At 42.1% G+C, this 23,401-nt stretch overlaps 1 protein-coding gene across 7 annotated transcripts in view; it reads left to right on the top strand.

The window, feature by feature from the left end:
- Positions 1-23,401, top strand: part of LOC146673000 (NLR family CARD domain-containing protein 3-like) — a 235,930-nt gene that overhangs the window by 68,864 nt on the left and 143,665 nt on the right. For all 7 annotated transcript variants that reach the window (XM_085401395.1, XM_085401396.1, XM_085401393.1 and 4 more), the window contains 4 exons: positions 147-1,941; positions 3,556-3,729; positions 3,976-4,149; positions 5,385-5,558. In XM_085401395.1, the coding sequence (XP_085257521.1) occupies positions 147-1,941; positions 3,556-3,729; positions 3,976-4,149; positions 5,385-5,558 (2,317 nt within the window). The remainder of the gene's footprint in view (positions 1-146; positions 1,942-3,555; positions 3,730-3,975; positions 4,150-5,384; positions 5,559-23,401) is intronic.

The raw sequence follows: 23,401 nt of genomic DNA on the forward strand, positions 1-23,401 counted from the left end.
GATTTTTTAAAATTTAAGCTGCTGGATGAATCAAACATTTAGTAATGTTTTAAGAGATGGACCAACATGTATTCAGTCAGTTATTGGGGACATTTTCTAAAACATGAACTGATTGTTGACAATGTCTTTTTACTATTATTATTCAGAGCTTCAAGCTGCAGTTTGTCATCGTAACCTTAAATCTGCACTGAGGAAGAAGTTCCAGTGTGTGTTTGAGGGGATCGCTAAAGCAGGAAACCCAACCCTTCTGAATCAGATCTACACAGAGCTCTACATCACAGAGGGAGGGACTGCAGAGGTCAATGATGAACATGAGGTCAGACAGATTGAAACAGCATCCAGGAAAACCGACAGATCAGAAACAACAATCAGACAAGAAGACATCTTTAAATCCTCACCTGGAAGAGATGAACCAATCAGAACAGTGCTGACAAGGGGAGTGGCTGGCATTGGGAAAACAGTCTTAACACAGAAATACACCCTGGACTGGGCTGAAGACAAAGCCAACCAGGACATCCAGTTCGTATTTCCATTCACTTTCAGAGAGCTGAATGTGCTGAAAGAGGAAAAGTTCAGCTTGGTGGGACTTGTTCATCACTTCTTTCCTGAAACCAAAGAAGCAGGAATCTGCAGCTTTGAAGACTTCCAGGTTGTGTTCATCTTTGATGGTCTGGATGAGTGTCGACTTCCTCTGGACTTCCACAAAACTACAATCCTAACTGACCCTAGAAAGTCCACCTCAGTGGATGTGCTGCTGATAAACCTCATCAGGGGGAAACTGCTTCCCTCTGCTCGCCTCTGGATAACCACACGACCTGCAGCAGCCAATCAGATCCCTCCTGACTGTGTTGACATGGTGACAGAGGTCAGAGGGTTCACTGACCCACAGAAGGAGGAGTACTTCAGGAAGAGATTCAGAGATGAGGAGCAGGCCAGCAGGATCATCTCCCACATCAAGACATCACGAAGCCTCCACATCATGTGCCACATCCCAGTCTTCTGCTGGATCACTGCTACAGTTCTGGAGGATGTGCTGGAAACCAGAGAGGAAGGACAGCTGCCTAAGACCCTGACTGAGATGTACATCCACTTCCTGGTGGTTCAGGCCAAAGTGAAGAAGGTCAAGTATGATGGAGGATCTGAGACAGATCCACACTGGAGTCCAGAGAGCAGGAAGATGATTGAGTCTCTGGGAAAACTGGCTTTTGATCAGCTGCAGGAAGGAAACCTGATCTTCTATGAATCAGACCTGTCAGAGTGTGGCATCGATATCAGAGCAGCCTCAGTGTACTCAGGAGTGTTCACACAGATCTTTAAAGAGGAGAGAGGACTGTACCAGGACAAGGTGTTCTGCTTCATCCATCTGAGTGTTCAGGAGTTTCTGGCTGCTGTTCATGTCCATCTGACCTTCATCAACTCTGGACTCAATCTCCTGGAAGAACAACAGACAGCCTCCCAGAAGTCTGAAACAGGAGAATCTGCAGAGAAGTTCTACCAGAGTGCTGTGAACAAGGCCTTACAGAGTCCAAATGGACACCTGGACTTGTTCCTCCGCTTCCTCCTGGGTCTTTCACTGCAGACCAGTCAGACTCTCCTACCAGGTCTGCTGACACGGATAGGAAGTAGCTCACAGACCAATCAGGAAACAGTTCAGTACATCAAGAATAAGCTCAGTGAGAATCTATATGCAGAGAAAAGCATCAATCTGTTCCACTGTCTGAATGAACTGAATGATCGTTCTCTAGTGGAGGAGATCCAACAGTCCCTGAGATCAGGAAGTCTCTCCACAGATAAACTGTCTCCTGCTCAGTGGTCAGCTCTGGTCTTCATCTTACTGTCATCAGAAAAAGATCTAGATGTGTTTGACCTGAAGAAATACTCTGCTTCAGAGGAGGCTCTTCTGAGGCTGCTGCCAGTGGTCAAAGCCTCCAACAAAGCCATGTAAGCAAATATATACTTATTCCTTTACTTTTAAAATGTTTATTATTGGTGGGTGGAACCAAAGATCTCCAATGTGGACTCATCAGACTAAAGCACAGATTTCCACTGGTCTAATGTCCATTCGTTGTGTTTCTTGGTCCAAACAAATATCCGTTTTTTAGACCATTCATTTCAGTCGAGGCTCCCCAGTATATCTCTGACCTGTTGAAACCTCATGCTTCATCCCGAGCACTTAGGTCGTCAGGTCAGAGGTTACTTGGTGGTCCCACGTACTAGGTTTAAAACACGTGGGGATCGGGTTTTTCAGGCACTGATACTTGCACAGTTTAACATGAGGTTTCTAAAACTGAACTAGAGTCAGAAATTTGGCACCAAGAAGAAATAGTAATCAAAGTTACAGTATAATTATCTGATGATGGGGAAGCATCTTGTGATTTTTATTTGTGAAATGTGCTATATAAATAAATTTTACTTACTTACTAATAGGGGTGGGCGATATAAACAATATACGATAGAAACTATATAAATTTGGCCAGCTGTACTATTCCCATGTTGTTGCAGTGTATTAATAACTAACCTCGTATTGTGGATGAATAATCTCAGTTGTTCTCCTGACGTTTGCCCCGTGTATAGCATCCTACTATACGATTGCATTTGTCCCTAACCACCAGAATCCCTCACGTTAACTTTTATTGATTGGAAAAAAAGTTGGTGTTCATCCTCCAGCTTCACTGTGCTAATGTTATGCTAACACAGCTGTGTCGCTAGCACGACACACACGTAGCACAACATTATATACCAGGTAGTCCAACTTCAGTAACCCTACAAATGCCACTGCTGTTTAATTTTCTGTCTTCATTTATGTTGGAAGTGGTAGCAGAGCTGTACGTTTTAATTAGTTTCAAAAATCTCTCAGTCAGAACATGGTATGTCATGTTTAGGTGGAAACTAGCGGGCTAACTTCCTGTTAACGTCTAACTCCGTTAAATTTAATAAATTTTGTTTTCATGGATGCATGAATGTTAAACTTAATTGTTACACCTGATAAAGCAGCAACGCTGATGATTTTATTAAAGATGAAATAATTTAGACCGTTTTTAACTCTTAGTGTTTGTTTGACTTTGGGACCTGAAACGGACGGAGTTTTGGACCCAGATTGCTCCGCAAAGCTCCTCACTACGGCAGCCGTAATGCTCTGACAATCCATCAAGCAGTGCGGCTTACCAACGTTGTACTAAAACATTTTTAACAGATTTCTGCACGCCAAAATCGGTTCGAGGTCAGTAAGAACAACCAGACTTCATACATAAGGCACACTTGATTTTTGAGAAAATTAAAGGATTTTAAGTGTGCCTTATAGTGTGGAAAATATGTTATACAGAAGAAAAGAATATATCGCGATATATATGTTACCGCACATGCTTCAAATTATATCGCGACATGAATTTTAAGCCATATTGCCCAGCCCTACTTACTAATTAATTGTACTAGTTGCTCAGTTGCTTTTCCGTTTAGAGGTATAATGGTGATTTAATGAGCAATTTTTTCCTGACATTTAGGTTTTTTGTTAACAAGGACATCTCTTGTACTGATTTTTGTTTCTTTTCTCTTTAGACTGAGTGGCTGTTTCCTCTCTAAGAGAAGCTGTGAAGCTTTGTCCTCAATTCTCAGCTCCCAGTCCTGTAGTCTGACAGAGTTAGACCTGAGTAACAACAATCTGCAGGATTCAGGAGTGAAGCTTCTTAATGCTGCTCTGCAGAGTCCACATTGTACACTAGAAAGTCTGAGGTCAGATTAGTGAATATTTTATTTATTTATGTTGAATTATTTTAGCTGAAAAGTAAAGATCTTTTTTTTGTAGCTTAGCATTTTTAATATTCCTTAGTAACAGTAACCTGCCACATTTCTGTTTAAAATAAGGCAAAATTTTCAACCATTTCTGAAATATTAAATGTTGCCAGTAGTAACTGCTGATTGCATCATCAATTGTTATAAAGTCAGTGTTTGTTTGTTTTTTTGTTTTTTTTTTGTCAGACTGAATTGCTGTAACCTCTCAGGGAAAAGCTGTGAAGCTCTTTCATTAGTTCTAAGCTGCCCGTCCTCCTGTCTAAGAGAGCTGGACCTGAGTGACAATGACCTTCAGGATTCAGGAGCCAAATATATTTCTGCAGAACTGCAGAGTTTGCATTGTACTCTGAAAACTCTGAGGTCAGTGTTTAGTCCTTTTCACTCCATATAATTTGTAATTTGTATCATATTCTTACTTAAAAAGCTAAGTCTTATACAATTTTAGACTCTGAATTGCTGTTTATAAATATTTTTGTAAAAGTTTGTAAAAATTAGTCTTGGAGGTTTTTTTTCCAGATTATGTCCTTTAATGAGCATACTAAAGATTAATATAGTACTAACTTCCTGTGATTAGTATTATTACAATTTAAAACATCTTAGCCTATAATAGCCTTGGAAAAACCTGAATCACACACTTACTATTTTTAATAATAATAATGATTACTTTATTTATGCCCGTGGGGAAATTCCTCCGATCATGGAGCCGCCACTCTACCTACTGAGCTATCCCTACCCCTGACTGATATATTGCATTATTTGCAGGTTGTCCTAAAAGTTCCATGAAAAGCTTTAAGCTGATCCAAATTGCTGCAGTGAGAGTACTAAACTGGTGATGGCCAGAGGGGCCGATGGCGCGATATGGCAGCCTCGCTTCTGTCAGTCTGCCCCAGGGCAGCTGTGGCTACAACTGTAGCTTGCCTCCACCAGTGTGTGAATGTGAGAGTGAATGAATAGTGGTATTGTAAAGCGCTTTGGGTGCCTAGAAAAGCGCTATATAAATCCAATTCATTATTATTATTATTATTAAAAGGGGCTAAATGGAGAGAACATATTTCTCCCATATTAGCTTGTCTCCATATATCCATATGTCCTCATATCTGATACTCCTACATTACCCTATTGCGGCACTTCACTGTCAGACAGCTGGTTGACCTCTGGTTCCTTGAGTTTCTGAAAGTAAAATGGGAGGTGCTCCCTTCAGCTATCAACCTCCTCCCTGGTGAAACCATCTCACAGTTTTGAATGAAAAGATAGACATTCTCTCTACTTATAAGATTAGACAGAAGACATTGGTTTATGATAAAGCAAGTGAGGGAAAAGTCAACCCTCCCTAACCCTGGAGGTCTTTTCCTGGGAAAAATGAGTTCCTCCTTCCAGCTGTAGCCAAGTACTGCTCAGTAGGATGAGTGTGATTGTTCATATATGTTCTGTGATATTGTAGGGTTTCCTGCTGTACAACTTGAGACAACTGTTGTTGCTTTATAATGCTTACTCAGTTGGAATGAATAAGGGTCATTTTATCTGGAAAAAATGAAACCCAAGACCAACCTTCACTGAAGTGTTCATTGATTGATGTTTGTTTTGTGTGTCTGCAGTCTGTCAGGCTGTCTGATCACAGAGGAAGGTTGTACTTCTCTGGCCTCAGCTCTGAGCTCCAACCCCTCCCACCTGAGAGAGCTGGACCTCAGCTACAATTATCCAGGAGACTCAATAGTGAAACTGCTGGCAGCTGGTCTGAAGGATCCACAGTGGAAACTGGACACTCTCAGGTATGGAGAGAATGTCTGATAGAGGAAGAAGAGGTGGAAACATTTCCCATGTCCTTCTCTTATTTCCTGTTTGTTTCGTGCAGATGTGAAATGAACAATCATTTATAATACATTTTATAAATGTAATATATAATACATATATAATAAGTTTTTCCTTTGCACACAACAAAAACACTCTTGTAACTGATCAAGTAGGGATAGTAATGTTGGAGGCCTCCAGCGAGAGCTTCTCCATTAACAAGCTGTATATATCTTAGTATATTTAACAGTGCAGTACTATGGTTCTTTCCAGTTACCCCGATTCAGGTTAGACTAATTTCTGTATAGATAGGCGGAGGACATATTTATCCTAGCTCAGTACAAACACTGGAAACAGGATAAATTGTTACACTTTGTTAGATTCTAATATTATTTCATGTCATGTTATACCCCGAATTAAAGATTGTGAATTATTATGTAGTTTTAGTTTGCATTATTCTCCTGAATTAGTAGAAGCTGATAACTATTACATTAGTTAAACTGATTTGCATTACATTAAATTGCTGACTTGTTGTGAATGAATGATATTGTTTTATGATGCATTATACTGCTGAGTTATAAGAAATACTGTTCGCAGAAAGTTATTGTCTAATTTGTCTGAGTAGAAGAGAACAGAGTGTGCTGGAGTTTTCTGCCCCATCTCAGCAGGAGCAGATAAACGGGGAGCCAAGGTCGTAGCTTAGGCGCTGTGTGAGAGAAAGCATGTGAATGTTTAGGCTTTATGATAAGGTGGAGGCACCAGAGGCTATAAAAGTTTGAGCAATGCTCCACCATTTTGAGATTTTGAGGCTGTCTGCATCAGTGTCCATCTCCCACGCGTGTGATCATTAAAATCATCGTTTGACTCAACCCGACCGGACCAGTGTTGTTATTGTGGGTTTTTCCTCTGGTGTCCATCCCCAATATTTTTGAACCTTAACAGCTTGGGGGCTCGTCCTGTGGTATTGGGGTGGAATTTAAAAGTGGACGGTCCGAGGTTGTCGAACGGACAGGCACGAGCCAGTGGTCTGATGTGAGTGGACAAAAGCCGGCTTATCTAAAGGTAAGGCACTACCTGTTGAATTATTTCCAGGTAGTGCCTTACTATTTGAATTATTTCCAAAGTGTGCCAAATTGGATATGACTAAATTAAAGTTTTTTTGGGTTGTATGGAAGCCCCAAACGCAATTTCATTGTTCTTGACAATGACAATAAATAAATAAATACTAAATACTAATACTCACTGAAATTACTGGTAGAGTGTCTGTTTTGATTTTGATGAGAATCACCGTGTGTTATGCAGTTAAAGTTGCTTAAGAGTATTTAATGAAGTTGAAGAAATATGAACGTAATAATGTTGGGTTTGAGTCCCTGGATATTGAGTTAAAGGCTCAGGTAGTTTGGTAGGGAATTGGCTATGTGTTGTTATAGAAATTAGGTCAGAAACTGTTCCCAGAAGTAACAGATACTGTTTAATTGATTACAAAAAAGTTAACTTTCTTCGGTCGGACCCGTTATGATAAATTTGTCAAAATCGGTTAGGTGAAAATTATTATAGGACGGCACTGGAAGTTGCTAAGAAGCGCATAGCCCGGAGGTTACGCTCCCTCCTGGCCGTGGACGCGCGGCTTTGACCTGTCGTCGAACAGGGATAGTTCAGTTTGGCTTAGCTGTGGGGTACAGGGCATCTCGAGATTAAGCTAGGAGTTACCGAGTCTCCTCATCGTTGAAAACGGTGTCATGTGCTTGTTTGGACAAAGTTAAATTGAGTTAGGGACTTTAGAATTTAGGCCAGAGACTGTGGAAACAGATACTGGGATAAAAGAGATAAAAACCACTGAACAAAAAAATTCGGTATAAACTGACAACTACAGGGAGATGTCAACTAAAACTAATTCCACAAATTAAGGATTACAGACTTCAGACTTGTGAAGGGACGGTAGTAGAGGTACTGAGCAACAGCCTGTATAGTTCCTCTTGCCTGTTTCTGGAAGCTTCTGACAAAGAAACCAGCCAGTGCTTGTGACCAGTTGGAACTGGATGTGAGGGTGCAGAAAGTGTTGCTGCCTTCTGGAAAGTGTGTCTAACGACCTGATGAAGAAAGTGAAGAAAACATCAAAGACTGAGCAGAAGAAACTGGCAGAGGAAGTTTTTCACAAGTTATCTGTGTACAGGAAACATGATTTAAGCCAAGGTTAGATTTAGTTGTACATAGGCTTGATGTTGCTGTTGAAGCATCTGGCAATAGGAATATGGTTAGGTAGGGAAGCTCTCACTGTAATAAACCTTTAGAATCCTCGCAAAAAAAACTACAAGTTCACTGTTTTAAAAACATCAAAATGCCTCAAGAGTAAGAAGATAATGCTGTGTGGACACTTAAGTGCTCACATTGTACTCTGGGGAGGACAAAGAACAGATGGAAATGGTGAGGTGATTGGGCAGCTTATAGATAAGAAGGAATTAGTCAGTCTGAATGAACAGGGACTCTGGTCACTGTCAGCTTAGGGAAAGAGTCTTTACTGGATTTAAAATCAGGATCAAGAAACACAGCAGGTTTAATATTTAGTATTTACTGTTATATTCCCATAGATCATCGTGATGTTGTTTATTGTGTTGCTCTTTTTTTTCTGCTTGTTTTCTCTTTTTTCTTTCTCAACAGGTGATCCAGGTGATTGATATATGCATTTTTTGTCTGCTTATTTTGTTGGTTTTTGTTTTTTACCCTTTATCCCCGTCCCTCTTCCCCACTGTTTTTCTTTCCCTCTTTCTTTCTCCCCTTTCTTTTCCCCAGTAATTCTGATGGCAAAAGAGCCAAACGGGACGGGCCAAAAAAAACCCAAAAAGACAGAGCACAGCAGGAATTTAGAGCTGGGAAGTTTACCAGGAAGCAATAGTGGCAATTGATCACAATCCCATTACTTGTAAAATAGGACTTACAGCTGATTAAGAAAGAGTGAGGGGAAAAGAAAGGTAGAAGTTTGATGAGGCTTAGCGGTGAATATTTAAGTCTAACATTAAGCATGGGTTAGATAATGTTAGGATGGAGGAGGACAGAGATGATATCCATGAAAGCTGACTAAGCACAGAGTAAATGCTGTTCAGGAACCTGCTCCAATGAGTAGCTAAAGAGTACAGAGGATGATGGTGCCATAGTGAGATCAAGAACGTAACACAGCAGTACTGGACAGAAACAGCTTTCAGGCAGCTTAAAAGAAGCACAATATAAAAAGCTCAGTAGTAGAGAGGAAACCGTTAGGAAAACTAAAAGTACATACTTGCAAGTACTTGCTACAGTACTTTAGGAAGAACTACACCAATTCAGAATGCATGGAGTACAGTTAAGAACATATATGGAGTCGGGAAACAACAACACTATCCAGTATTAGTAGATCAAGGAGCTACAGGAAGTAAGCAGCTACAGGAAAAAGCAGAGATCCTGGTTAAAGAATTTTATCAGTAATTGAAGTGATGAAGAGACATGTGAGGAAAAAAATGAAGGAATAAGATTGAAATGTTGAACCAGGAAAATCCTGGAGAAGAGGATTGTTCTAATAATCAGTTTTCAGTGTGTAAATTAAATGCATGAAAATGACTTCCCCTGAGAAGGATCAGGTGTGTTAGAGGATGGATTGAATGCTCTGCTGCTCTTTTACAATAAAATATGGCAGGAAGCTGGAAAGAAGCTCTAATAATTCCAATAGTGAAACCAAGGAAAGACCTCACTAAGGCTACATTTACACTGCAGGTCTTAATGCTCAATTCCGATTTTTTGATCAATTCCGATTTTTTGATCAAATCCGATTTTTTTGTCTGCTTGTTCACACTACAAATAAAATGCGACAGCAAACGTGCTCTAGTGTGAACGCTCAAAGCGGCCCGCATGCCCAAAAGAAGACGTGACACACAACGTGCTCTGTTTAGACCCAGAGCAAACAATATTGTTTGACTGATGGCCCTTAATATAAAGACTTCGGACTTCACGTCTCCCAATTTTTGCTTTAAGTTATTTTGTTATTTATATAATAATGTAGATAACCTAATAATGATCCTTATTGCTGTTTTGGAGGAGCGGTGCTTCAAAGGATAGTTACAGATTTCTGTCAGAATCTGCAGATTATGCAGTACAAATTAACGTTTCTCCAACGTTGTCTTCCCAGCAGTTTCACCGGATGGCCAGAAAGCGTTCGCGATGTCTTATCGGGCGCTTCTCCGGCGCTGATAATTGGTGTCTGTCTTGTGTCAGTGACGTAAAAGACGGATTTAATGCGACTTGACCATTCAAACAGCAGTCGCTTTCTGAAACATCGGATATGTATCGGATTCAGGACCACATACGAAAGTGACCCAGATCGGATTTGAAAATATCGGATTTGTCCCGTTCACACGGTCATACCATGATCGGATATGGGTCGCATAGGGTCAAAAAAATCGGATTTGATGCGCTTTCGCCTGCAGTGTGAACGTAGCCTAAGACCACAGGTTATAGGCCTGTAACTCTAATTTCTTATCTAGGGAAAGTCATGGAAAGAATGGCAGTGGACAGACTGATGTATGTGACTGAAAGAAGGCACCTGAAAGAAGTGTTTTCACCTTTTCAGGAGGGGGAGGAACACCATGGACCGAGCAGTCTGCTTAGAATCAGAGATAAGGAAAGCTCAGGGGAATAATGGATTAGTGGGGGCAGTTTTTGGATATAGGATGTAGACTACAGACCTTAAGAGTGGAGAAGTCTGTTTTTTAGAGGAGACATGTCAGATACACCTGTGTAGACTTGGACAGGTAAATGCATTAGGAGATAAGGTGTTGCTTTTATTAGCCAGCTTAAATGATGGAAAATGAATGAGTTGTTCCTGGTTAATATTTTGTGTTTGCAAACAGTATCACATACCCAGGCCTAATCTGTACATACATCCAAAATATACTGATTTTATTGGAGGATAATCCACTAACATGTTTTAATGCACAAGTTCATGTGATTTCTGTGCCCGACTACTGCCGGACTTTGTCTGTGGCTTGCTGCTGATAATAAAAAGTTAAATTTAATGCAATTCAATTTTATTTATACAATGCTAAATCACAAGAACAGTCACCTCAAGGTACTTTATACTGTAAGGTAGACCATAAAATGATCAGAATCAGGATACTTTATTAATCCCTAACGTAATTATGTGGCTCCAATTGCTCCAAGACAACAATAGTAACAGACTGAGCTAATTAAATAAAAGAATTTATTACAAAACACTTACAAATTAAAGCTGCAAGCAGCGTTATAAGGGCCCTCGCACCCCCGGCACGTCGAGCCACTGCCAACACCTCAAACCGGCACGTCCGATTTCATGTCACATTGATGGATTTCATGCTTTTAATCACCAGCTAACATTTCATCTTATTCAACCAGGATTATAGTCATGCCACTAGGTGGCGCTCTAACCATTATTGACAAATAGCATAACAAACATTTCCAAGCTCGAGTCTCATCACACCTGCGACCTTTGGGAGAGCTTGGACATTGTGTTTTTTAGTGACAGCAGATTACTGCTTTTTGCGAGTGATTGAAACTCTACGTGCCGCCATGACCACCCCATTTCCCTGAACGGAAAAAGCTTCGCAATTTAACATCACAAAGGTCTTTAGATTCTACACACTGAAGAATGCTTCAATATGATGAAATCCCTTGGAGGAGTTCGTCAAAGTATGAGGCCTGAAAAGATGGGAAAATGTCATCAAAATTACACATTAATTTTAAAATGGCTGACTTCCTGTTGGATTTGGGATATTGCTCCAAGAGACTTTTTTGTACATCTTAATATCTTCCATGAGCTTACCAAGTTTCAGACTCATAGAGAAAACACAGAGCAGGGGCTGATATTTTGGAATTTTGTAGGGGGCGCTGTGGAGCCATTTCTCGCTATTCAATGAAAATGATCACATGACATCAAAGCCTTCATCACATTGGAGGTGTGTGCCAAATTTCAAGCCTCTATAAACTTGCCAAGACCCTCAAAAGCCACTTCATCTTTCATGGTGGACGGCGTTGCCACCAGGGTGCGCCGTTCAGTTTAAAGTCACAATTTTTGCACTGAAGCATCACGAGGGACTGATGGTGATATTCACCGCTTTTGAGGTGGCCAAGATGAACCTGTGAAAATCAGTACAACAAAATTAAAGCCATGACATTTCCTGTTGCCACTAGGTGGCGCTGTCCGTATTTCCGACAATGGGCACATCAATCTGTTCAGGGCGGGTCTGACATCATGCCTGTAAAGTCTGGTACTGATCAGACTGGATTTCATTGAGTTATACTAATTTGTTTCTTCATGGCGTGACATCAAAGTTCGCCATGCTGCTGGGGTCACACCCTTTCGCGAAAACTCACAGTTTTCACTGTAACCCAAGACCAACTCCTTAAGGCTTTCCTGGAGAAATTTGAGGCTGCAGATGTCACCCATCACTATACTGTACCCCAAAGTGTAAAACATGACATTTCCTGTTCCCACTAGGTGGCGCTGTCCTTGATGTCAAATATGGCAGTTGAAATATGTTCAGGGGTGGAGCCTTATCATATGTGTGCTGTTTGGTCCAGATCGGAACATGTATGACAGAATGAGAGGCAATAAGATTTTCATGGCGAGTCATCGAAATTCGCCATGGCGCCACGGCCTCATAGTATTGTGAAAACTCAAAAGCTCCGCAATTTAACATGGCACAAGGGTGTAGTTGACACTGTCCAAATTTCAAGTTTATAGGACCAAATCCCAAGGAGGAGTTCGTTAAAGTACAAGGCATGGAAACGGTAAAATCAGACCCAAAATCTCACCTTCAATCCAAAATGGCGGACTTCCTGTTGGGTTTAGGACATTGCCATAATAGACTTTTTTGTTCGACTCTGAACGCTATATAGGTGTACCGACTTTCAAACATGTAGGTCATACCCATACCGGGGGCTCGCGTTTTTCATTTTTCTAGGTGGCGCTACTGAGCTAATTTTCCCTGGCCATGTCTGAGAACATTAAAATACGTAAATTTTCACCAGACCTGACGCGTGTGCAAAATTTCATGAGTTTTCGAGCATGTTTAGGCCCTCAAACGGCCAATTCATTTGCCGGAATAATAATAATAATAATAATAATTAAAGCTGCAAGCAGCGTTATGAGGGCCCTCGCACCCCCGGCACGTCGAGCCACTGCCAACACCTCAAACCGGCACGTCCGATGTGATGTCACATTGATGGATTTCATGCTTTTAATCACCAGCTAACATTTCATCTTATTCAACCAGGATTATAGTCATGCCACTAGGTGGCGCTCTAACCATTATTGACAAATAGCATAACAAACATTTCCAAGCTCGAGTCTCATCACACCTGCGACCTTTGGGAGAGATTGGACATTGTGTTTTTTAGTGACAGCAGATTACTGCTTTTTGCGAGTGATTGAAACTCTACGTGCCGCCATGACCACCCCGTTTCCCTGAACGGAAAAAGCTTCGCAATTTAACATCACAAAGGTCTTTAGATTCTACACACTGAAGAATGCTTCAATATGATGAAATCCCTTGGAGGAGTTCGTCAAAGTATGAAGCCTGAAAAGAGGAAAAATTGTCATCAAAATTACACATTAATTTTAAAATGGCTGACTTCCTGTTGGATTTGGGATATTGCTCCAAGAGACTTTTTTGTACATCTTGATATCTTACACAAGCTTACCAAGTGTCAGACTCATAGATGAAACACAGAGCAGGGGCTGATGTTTTGAAATATTGTAGGGGGCGCTGTGGAGCCATTTTGCGCTATTCAAGGAAAATGGTTACATAACAACAATGCTTTCATCCATTTGGAGGTGTGTGCCAAATTTCAAGCCTCTATAAACTTTCCAAGCCCCTCAAAAGCCACTTCATCTTTCATGATGAACTGCGTTGCCACCAGGGTGCGCCGTTCAGTTTAAAGTCACAATTTTTGCACTGAAGCATCACGAGGGACTGATGGTGATATTCACCGCTTTTGAGGTGGCCACGATCAACCTGTGAAAATCAGTACAACAAAGTTAAAGCCATGACATTTCCTGTTGCCACTAGGTGGCGCTGTCCGTATTTCCGACAATGGGCATATCAATTTGTTCAGGGCGGGTCTGACATCATGCCTGAAAAGTCTGGTACTGATCAGACTGGATTTCATTGAGTTATACTAATTTGTTTCTTCATGGCGTGACATCAAAGTTCGCCATGCTGCTGGGGTCACACCCTTTCGTGAAAAGTCACAGTTTTCACTGTAACCCAAGACCAACTCCTTAAGGCTTTCCTGGAGAAATTTGAGGCTGCAGATGTCACCCATCACTATACTGTACCCCAAAGTGTAAAACATGACATTTCCTGTTCCCACTAGGTGGCGCTGTCTCTGGTGTCTAATATGGCAGTTGAAATATGTTCAGGGGTGGAGCCTTATCATATGTGTTCACTTTGGTCAAGGTCAGAAAATGTATGACAAAATGAGAGGCAATAAGATTTTCATGGCGAGTCATCAAAATTCGCCATGGCGCCACGGCCTCACCGTATTGTGAAAACTCAAAAGCTCCGCAATTTAACATGGCACAAGGGTGTAGTTGACACTGACCAAATATGAAGGTTATGAAATCAAACCCCAAGGAGGAGTTCGCAAAAGTTCGAGGCATGGAAATGGCAAAATTAGAGCCAAAATGTCACCTTCTGTTCCAAATGGCGGACTTCCTGTTGGGTTTGCGTCAATGGGCCCACTGACTTTTTTGTTCGTCTTGGCATGATACACATGTGTGCCAAATTTCATACATGTAGCTCAAACGATGTGGTCGTAGGGCTGCATTTAACAAGGCATAGGTGGCGCTCTAGAGCCATTTCCCAGTGCTCATATGTAAAACCATTAAAATACAAAATTTTTCACCAGACCTGGCATGTGTGCAAAATTTCATGAGTTTTTGAGCATGTTTAGGCCCTCAAAAAGGCCCTTGTTTCGCCTGAATAATAATAATAATAATAATAATAAGAAACGGAGCAGATACAATAGGGCCTTCGCACTCTCGGTGCTCGGGCCCTAATAATTAAAGCTGCAAGCAGCGTTACGAGGGCCCTCGCACCCCCGGCGCGTCGAGCCACGCCCAACACCTAAAACCAGCACCTCCGATCTGATGTCACATTGATGGAATTCATGCATTTAACCACCAGCTAACATTTCAACTCATTCATTCATGATTAGTTAGTCGTTCCACTAGGTGGCGCTCTAACCATTATGTACAAATGGCATAACAAACACTTCCGAGCTCGAGTCTCATCACACCTGAGACGTTTGGGAGAGATTGGACATTGTGTTTTTGAGTGACAGCAGATTACTGCTTTTTGGCGAGTGATTCAAACTCTAAGTGCCACCATAACCACCCCGTTTCACTGAACGTAAAAAGCTTCGCAATTTAACATCACAAAGGTCTTTAGATTCCACACACTGGAGATTGGTTCAATATGATGAAATCCCTTGGAGGAGTTCGTCAAAGAACGGTGCCTGGAAAGAGGGGAAAATGTTGCCAAAATTACACATTAATATTAAAATGGCTGACTTCCTGTTGGATTTGGGATATTGCACCAAGAGACTTTTTTGTACATCTTGATATCTCCTATAAGCTTACCAGGTTTCAGAATCATACATAGAACACAGAGCAGGGGCTGTGGTTTTGAAATTTTGTAGGGGGCGCTGTGGAGCAATTTCGCGCTATTCAATGAAAATGATCACATAACAACAAAGCCTTCATCCATTTGGAGGTGTGTGCCAAATTTCAAGCCTCTATAAACTTTCCAAGACCCTCAAAAGCCACTTCATCTTTCATGTTGAACAGCGTTGCCACCAGGGTGCGCCGTTCAGTTTAAAGTCACAATTTTTGCACTGAAGCATCACGAGGGACTGATGGTGATATTCACCGCTTTTGAGGTGGCCAAGATGAACCTGTGAAAATCAGTACAACAAAATTAAAGCCATGAAATTTCCTGTTGCCACTAGGTGGCGCTGTCCGTATTTCCGACAATGGGCACATCAATCTGTTCAGGGCGGGTCTGACATCATGCCTGTAAAGTCTGGTACTGATCAGACTGGATTTCATTGAGTTATACTAATTTGTTTCTTCATGGCGTGACATCAAAGTTCGCCATGCTGCTGGGGTCACACCCTTTCGCGAAAACTCACAGTTTTCACTGTAACCCAAGACCAACTCCTTAAGGTTTTCCTGGAGAAATTTGAGGCAGCAGATGTCACCCTTCACTATACTGTACCCCAAAGTGTAAAACATGACATTTCCTGTTCCCACTAGGTGGCGCTGTCCTTGAGGTCAAATATGGCAGTTGAAATATGTTCAGGGGTGGAGCCTTATCATATGTGTGCTCGTTGGTCCAGATTGGAACATGTATGACAGAATGAGAGGCAATAAGATTTTCATGGCGAGTCATCGAAATTCGCCATGGCGCCACGGCCTCATAGTATTGTGAAAACTCAAAAGCTCCGCAATTTAACATGGCACAAGGGTGTAGTTGACACTGTCCAAATTTGAAGTTTATAGGACCAAATCCCAAGGAGGAGTTCGTTAAAGTACAAGGCATGGAAACGGTAAAATCAGAGCCAAAATGTCACCTTCAATCCAAAATGGCGGACTTCCTGTTGGGTTTAGGACATTGCCATAATAGACTTTTTTGTTCGACTCTGAACGTTATATAGGTGTACCGACTTTCAAACATGTAGGTCATACCCATACCGGGGGCTCGCGTTTTTCATTTTTCTAGGTGGCGCTACTGAGCTAATTTTCCCTGGCCATGTCTGAGAACATTAAAATACGTAAATTTTCACCAGACCTGACGCGTGTGCAAAATTTCATGAGTTTTCGAGCATGTTTAGGCCCTCAAACGGCCAATTCATTTGCCGGAATAATAATAATAATAATAATAATAATTAAAGCTGCAAGCAGCGTTATGAGGGCCCTCGCACCCCATCGCGTCGAGCTACGCCCAACACCTACAACCAGCACCTCGGATCTGGTGTCACATTGATGAAATTCATGCATTCAACCACCAGCTAACATTTCATCTCATTCAATCATGATTATAGTCGTCCCACTAGGTGGCGCTCTAACCATTACTGACAAATGGCATAACAAACATTTCCGAGCTCGAGTCTCATCACGCCTGCGACCTTTGGGACATATTGGACATTTTAATTTTGAGTGACAGCAGATTACTGCGTTTTGGCGAGTGATTGAGACTCCACGTGCCGCCATAACCACCCCGTTTCCCTGGACGTAAAAAGCTTCGCAATTTAACAACACAAAGGTCTTTGGATTCGACACACTGAAGAATAGTTCAATCTGATGAAATCCCTTGGAGGAGTTCGTGAAAGTATGAGGCCTGAAAAGAGGAGAAAATGTCGCCAAAATTACACATTAATTTTAAAATGGCTGACTTCCTGTTGGATTTGGGATATTGCTCCAAGAGACTTTTTTGTAGATCTTGATATCTCCTATAAGCTTACCAAGTTTCAGACTCATAGATAAAACACAGAGCAGGGGCTGATATTTTGGAATATTGTAGGGGGCGCCGTGGAGCCATTTTGCGCTATTCAAGGAAAATGGTCACATGACAACAAAGCCTTGATCCATTTGGAGGTGTGTGCTAAATTTAAAGCCTCTATAAACTTTCCAAGCCCCTCAAAAGCCACTTCATCTTTCATGGTGGACCGCGTTGCCACCAGGGTGCGCCGTTCAGTTTAAAGTCACAATTTTTGCACTGAAGCATCACGAGGGACTGATGGTGATATTCACCGCTTTTGAGGTGGCCAAGATGAACCTGTGAAAATCAGTACAACAAAATTAAAGCCATGACATTTCCTGTTGCCACTAGGTGGCGCTGTCCGTATTCCCGACAATGGGCACATCAATCTGTTCAGGGCGGGTCTGACATCATGCCTGTAAAGTCTGGTACTGATCAGACTGGATTTCATTGAGTTATACTAATTTGTTTCTTCATGGCGTGACATCAAAGTTCGCCATGCCGCTGGGGTCACACCCTTTTGCGAAAAGTCACAGTTTTCACTGTAACCCAAGACCAACTCCTTAAGGCTTTCCTGGAGAAATTTGAGGCTGCAGATGTCACCCATCACAATACTGTACCCCAAAGTGTAAAACATGACATTTCCTGTTCCCACTAGGTGGCGCTGTCCCTGATGTAAAATATGGCAGTTGTAATATGTTCAGGGGTGGAGCCTTATCATATGTGTTCACTTTGGTCAAGGTCAGAAAATCTATGACAGAATGAGAGGCAATAAGATTTTCATGGCGAATCATCGAAATTCGCCATGGCGCCACGGCCTCATGGTATTGTGAAAACTCAAAAGCTCCGCAATTTAACATGGCATAAGGGTGTAGTTGGCACTGACCAAATATGAAGGTTATGAAATCAAACCCCAAGGAGGAGTTCGTTAAAGTTCGAGGCATGGAAACGGTAAAATCAGAGCCAAAATGTCACATTCAATCCAAAATGGCGGACTTCCTGTTGGGTTTAGGACATTGCCATAATAGACTTTTTTGTTCGACTCTGAACGTTATATAGGTGTACCGACTTTCAAACATGTAGGTGATACCCATACCGGGGGCTCGCATTTTTCATTTTTCTAGGTGGCGCTACTGAGCTAATTTTCCCTGGCCATGTCTGAGAACATTAAAATACGTAAATTTTCACCAGACCTGACGCGTGTGCAAAATTTCATGAGTTTTCGAGCATGTTTAGGTCCTCAAAAGGCCGATTCATTTGCCGAAATAATAATAATAATAATAATAATAAACGGAGCAATTACAATAGGGCCTTCGCACTGTCAGTGCTCGGGCCCTAATAATAATAATAAACAGAGCAATTACAATAGGGCCTTCGCACTGTCAGTGCTCGGGCCCTAATAATTAAAGCTGCAAGCAGCGTTATGAGGGCCCTCGCACCCCCGGCGTGTCGAGCCATGCCCAACACCTGAAACCAGCACGTCCGATCTGATGTGACATTGATGGAATTCATGCATTTAACCACCAGTTAACATTTCATTTGGTTCAACCATGAGTATAGTCGTCCCACTAGGTGGCGCTCTAACCATTATAGACAAAGGGCATAACAAACATTTCCGAGCTCGAGTCTCATCACGCCTGCGACCTTTGGGAGAGATTGGACTTTGTGTCTTTGAGTGACAGCATATTACTGCTTTTTGGCGAGTGATTGAAACTCCACGTTCCGCCATGACCACCCCGTTTCCTTGAACGTAAAAAGCTTCGCAATTTAACATCACAAAGGTCTTTAGATTCCACACACTGGAGAATGGTTCAATATGATGAAATCCCTTGGAGGAGTTCGTCAAAGTATGAAGCCTGAAAAGAGGGGAAAATGTCGCCAAAATTACACATTAATTTTAAAATGGCTGACTTCCTGTTGGATTTGGGATATTGCTCCAAGAGACTTTTTTGTACATCTTGATATTTTCCATAAGCTTACCAGGTTTCAGACTCATAGATGAAACACAGAGCTGGGGCTGACTTTTTGAAATTTTGTAGGGGGCGCTGTGGAGCAACTTCGCGCTATTCAATGAAAATGATCACATGACAACAAAGCCTACACCCATTTGGAGGTGTGTGCCAAATTTCAAGCCTCTATAAACTTTCCAAGCCCCTCAAAAGCCACTTCATCTTTCATGGTGAACCGCGTTGCCACCAGGGTGCGCCGTTCAGTTTAAAGTCACAATTTTTGCACTGAAGCATCACGAGGGACTGATGTTGATATTCACCGCTTTTGAGGTGGCCACGATGAACCTGTGAAAATCAGTACAACAAAGTGTAAGACGTGACATTTCCTGTTCCCACTAGGTGGCGCTGTACGTATTCCCGACAATGGGCACATCAATCTGTTCAGGGCGGGTCTGACATCATGCCTGTAAAGTCTGGTACTGATCAGACTGGATTTCATTGAGTTATACTAATTTGTTTCTTCATGGCGTGACATCAAAGTTCGCCATGCCGCTGGTGTCACACCCTTTTGCGAAAAGTCACAGTTTTCACTGTAACCCAAGACCAACTCCTTAAGGCTTTCCTGGAGAAATTTGAGGCTGCAGATGTCACCCATCACAATACTGTACCCCAAAGTGTAAAACATGACATTTCCTGTTCCCACTAGGTGGCGCTGTCCCTGATGTAAAATATGGCAGTTGAAATATGTTCAGGGATGGAGCCTTATCATATGTGTTCACTTTGGTCAAGGTCAGAAAATCTATGACAGAATGAGAGGCAATAAGATTTTCATGGCGAGTCATCGAAATTCGCCATGGCGCCACGGCCTCATGGTATTGTGAAAACTCAAAAGCTCCGCAATTTAACATGGCATAAGGGTGTAGTTGGCACTGACCAAAGATGAAGGTTATGAAATCAAACCCCAAGGAGGAGTTCGTCAAAGTTCGAGGCATGGAAATGGTAAAATCAGAGCCAAAATGTCACCTTCAATCCAAAATGGCGGACTTCCTGTTGGGTTTAGGACATTGCCATAATAGACTTTTTTGTTCGACTCTGAACATTATATAGGTGTACCGACTTTCAAACATGTAGGTCATACCCATACCGGGGGCTCGCGTTTTTCATTTTTCTAGGTGGCGCTACTGAGCTAATTTTCCCTGGCCATGTCTGAGAACATTAAAATACGTAAAATTTCACCAGACCTGACGCGTGTGCAAAATTTCATGAGTTTTCGAGCATGTTTAGGCCCTCAAACGGCCAATTCATTTGCCGAAATAATAATAATAATAATAATAATAATAATAATAATAATAATAATAATAATAATAAACAGAGCAATTACAATAGGGCCTTCGCACTGTCAGTGCTCGGGCCCTAATTAAAGCTGCAAGCAGCGTTATGAGGGCCCTCGCACCCCCGGCGTGTCGAGCCACGCCCAACACCTGAAACCAGCACGTCCGATCTGATGTCACATTGATGGAATTCATGCATTTAACCACCAGCTAACATTTCATCTCATTCAGTCATCATTATAGTCGTCCCACTAGGTGGCGCTCTAACCATTATAGACAAAGGGAATAACAAACATTTCCGAGCTCGAGTCTCATCACGCCTGCGACCTTTGGGAGAGATTGGACTTTGTGTCTTTGAGTGACAGCATATTACTGCTTTTTGGCCAGTGATTGAAACTCCACGTGCCGCCATGACCACCCCGTTTCCTTGAACGTAAAAAGCTTCGCAATTTAACATCACAAAGGTCTTTAGATTCCACACACTGGAGAATGGTTCAATATGATGAAATCCCTTGGAGGAGTTCGTCAAAGTATGAAGCCTGAAAAGAGGGGAAAATGTCGCCAAAATTACACATTAATTTTAAAATGGCTGACTTCCTGTTGGATTTGGGATATTGCTCCAAGAGACTTTTTTGTACATCTTGATATTTTCCATAAGCTTACCAGGTTTCAGACTCATAGATGAAACACAGAGCAGGGGCTGTTGTTTTGAAATTTTGTAGGGGGCGCTGTGGAGCAATTTCGAGCTATTCAATGAAAATGATCACATGACAACAAAGCCTACATCCATTTGGAGGTGTGTGCCAAATTTCAAGCCTCTATAAACTTTCCAAGCCCCTCAAAAGCCACTTCATCTTTCATGGTGAACCGCGTTGCCACCAGGGTGCGCCGTTCAGTTTAAAGTCACAATTTTTGCACTGAAGCATCACGAGGGACAGATGGTGATATTCACCGCTTTTGAGGTGGCCACGATGAACCTGTGAAAATCAGTACAACAAAATTAAAGCCATGACATTTCCTGTTGCCACTAGGTGGCGCTGTCCGTATTTCCGACAATGGACACATCAATCTGTTCAGGGTGGGTCTGACATCATGCCTGTAAAGTCTGGTACTGATCAGACTGGATTTCATTGAGTTATACTAATTTGTTTCTTCATGGCGTGACATCAAAGTTCGCCATGCTGCTGGGGTCACACCCTTTCGCGAAAAGTCACAGTTTTCACTGTAACCCAAGACCAACTCCTTAAGGCTTTCCTGGAGAAATTTGAGGCTGCAGATGTCACCCATCACTATACTGTACCCCAAAGTGTAAAACATGACATTTCCTGTTCCCACTAGGTGGCGCTGTCCTTGATGTCAAATATGGCAGTTGAAATATGTTCAGGGGTGGAGCCTTATCATATGTGTGCTCTTTGGTCCAGATCGGAACATGTATGACAAAATGAGAGGCAATAAGATTTTCATGGCGAGTCATCGAAATTCGCCATGGCGCCACGGCCTCATAGTATTGTGAAAACTCAAAAGCTCCGCAATTTAACATGGCACAAGGGTGTAGTTGACACTGTCCAAATTTGAAGGTTATGAAATGAAACCCCAAGGAGGAGTTCGCAAAAGTTCGAGGCATGGAAATGGCAAAATTAGAGCCAAAATGTCACCTTCTCTTCCAAATGGCGGACTTCCTGTTGGGTTTGCGTCAATGGGCCCACAGACTTTTTTGTTCGTCTTGGCATGATACACATGTGTGCCAAATTTCATACATGTAGCTCAAACGATGTGGTCATAGGGCTGCATTTAACAAGGCATAGGTGGCGCTCTAGAGCCATTTCCCAGTGCTCATATGTAAAACCATTAAAATACAAAATTTTTCACCAAACCTGGCATGTGTGCAAAATTTCATGAGTTTTTGAGCATGTTTAGACCCTCAAAAAGGCCCTTGTTTGGGGTGAATAATAATAATAATAATTAAAGCTGCAAGCAGCGTTATGAGGGCCCTCGCACCCCCGGCGTGTCGAGCCATGCCCAACACCTGAAACCAGCACGTCCGATCTGATGTCACATTGATGGAATTCATGCATTTAACCACCAGTTAACATTTCATTTGGTTCAACCATGAGTATAGTCGTCCCACTAGGTGGCGCTCTAACCATTATAGACAAATGGCATAACAAACATTTCCGAGCTCGAGTCTCATCACGCCTGCGACCTTTGGGAGAGATTGGACTTTGTGTCTTTGAGTGACAGCATATTACTGCTTTTTGGCGAGTGATTGAAACTCCACGTGCCGCCATGACCACCCCGTTTCCTTGAACGTAAAAAGCTTCGCAATTTAACATCACAAAGGTCTTTAGATTCCACACACTGGAGAATGGTTCAATATGATGAAATCCCTTGGAGGAGTTCGTCAAAGTATGAAGCCTGAAAAGAGGGGAAAATGTCGCCAAAATTACACATTAATTTTAAAATGGCTGACTTCCTGTTGGATTTGGGATATTGCACCAAGAGACTTTTTTGTACATCTTGATACCTCCTATAAGCTTACCAGGTTTCAGAATCATACGTAGAACACAGAGCAGGGGCTGTGGTTTTGAAATTTTGTAGGGGGCGCTGTGGAGCCACTTCGCGCTATTCAATGAAAATGATCACATGCCAACAAAGCGTTCATCCATTTGGAGGTGTGTGCCAAATTTCAAGCCTCTATAAACTTGCCAAGACCCTCAAAAGCCACTTCATCTTTCATGTTGAACAGCATTGCCACCAGGGTGCGCCGTTCAGTTTAAAGTCACAATTTTTGCACTGAAGCATCACGAGGGACTGATGGTGATATTCACCACTTTTGAGGTGGCCACGATGAACCTGTGAAAATCAGTACAACAAAATTAAAGCCATGACATTTCCTGTTGCCACTAGGTGGCGCTGTCCGTATTTCCGACAATGGGCACATCAATCTGTTCAGGGCGCGTCTGACATCATGCCTGTAAAGTCTGGTACTGATCAGACT

This window comes from Rhamphochromis longiceps, linkage group LG3 (assembly GCF_057381845.1).
Source record: "Rhamphochromis longiceps isolate RC_006_pf linkage group LG3, R_longiceps_female_GT1.1, whole genome shotgun sequence".
NCBI lineage: Eukaryota > Metazoa > Chordata > Actinopteri > Cichliformes > Cichlidae > Rhamphochromis > Rhamphochromis longiceps.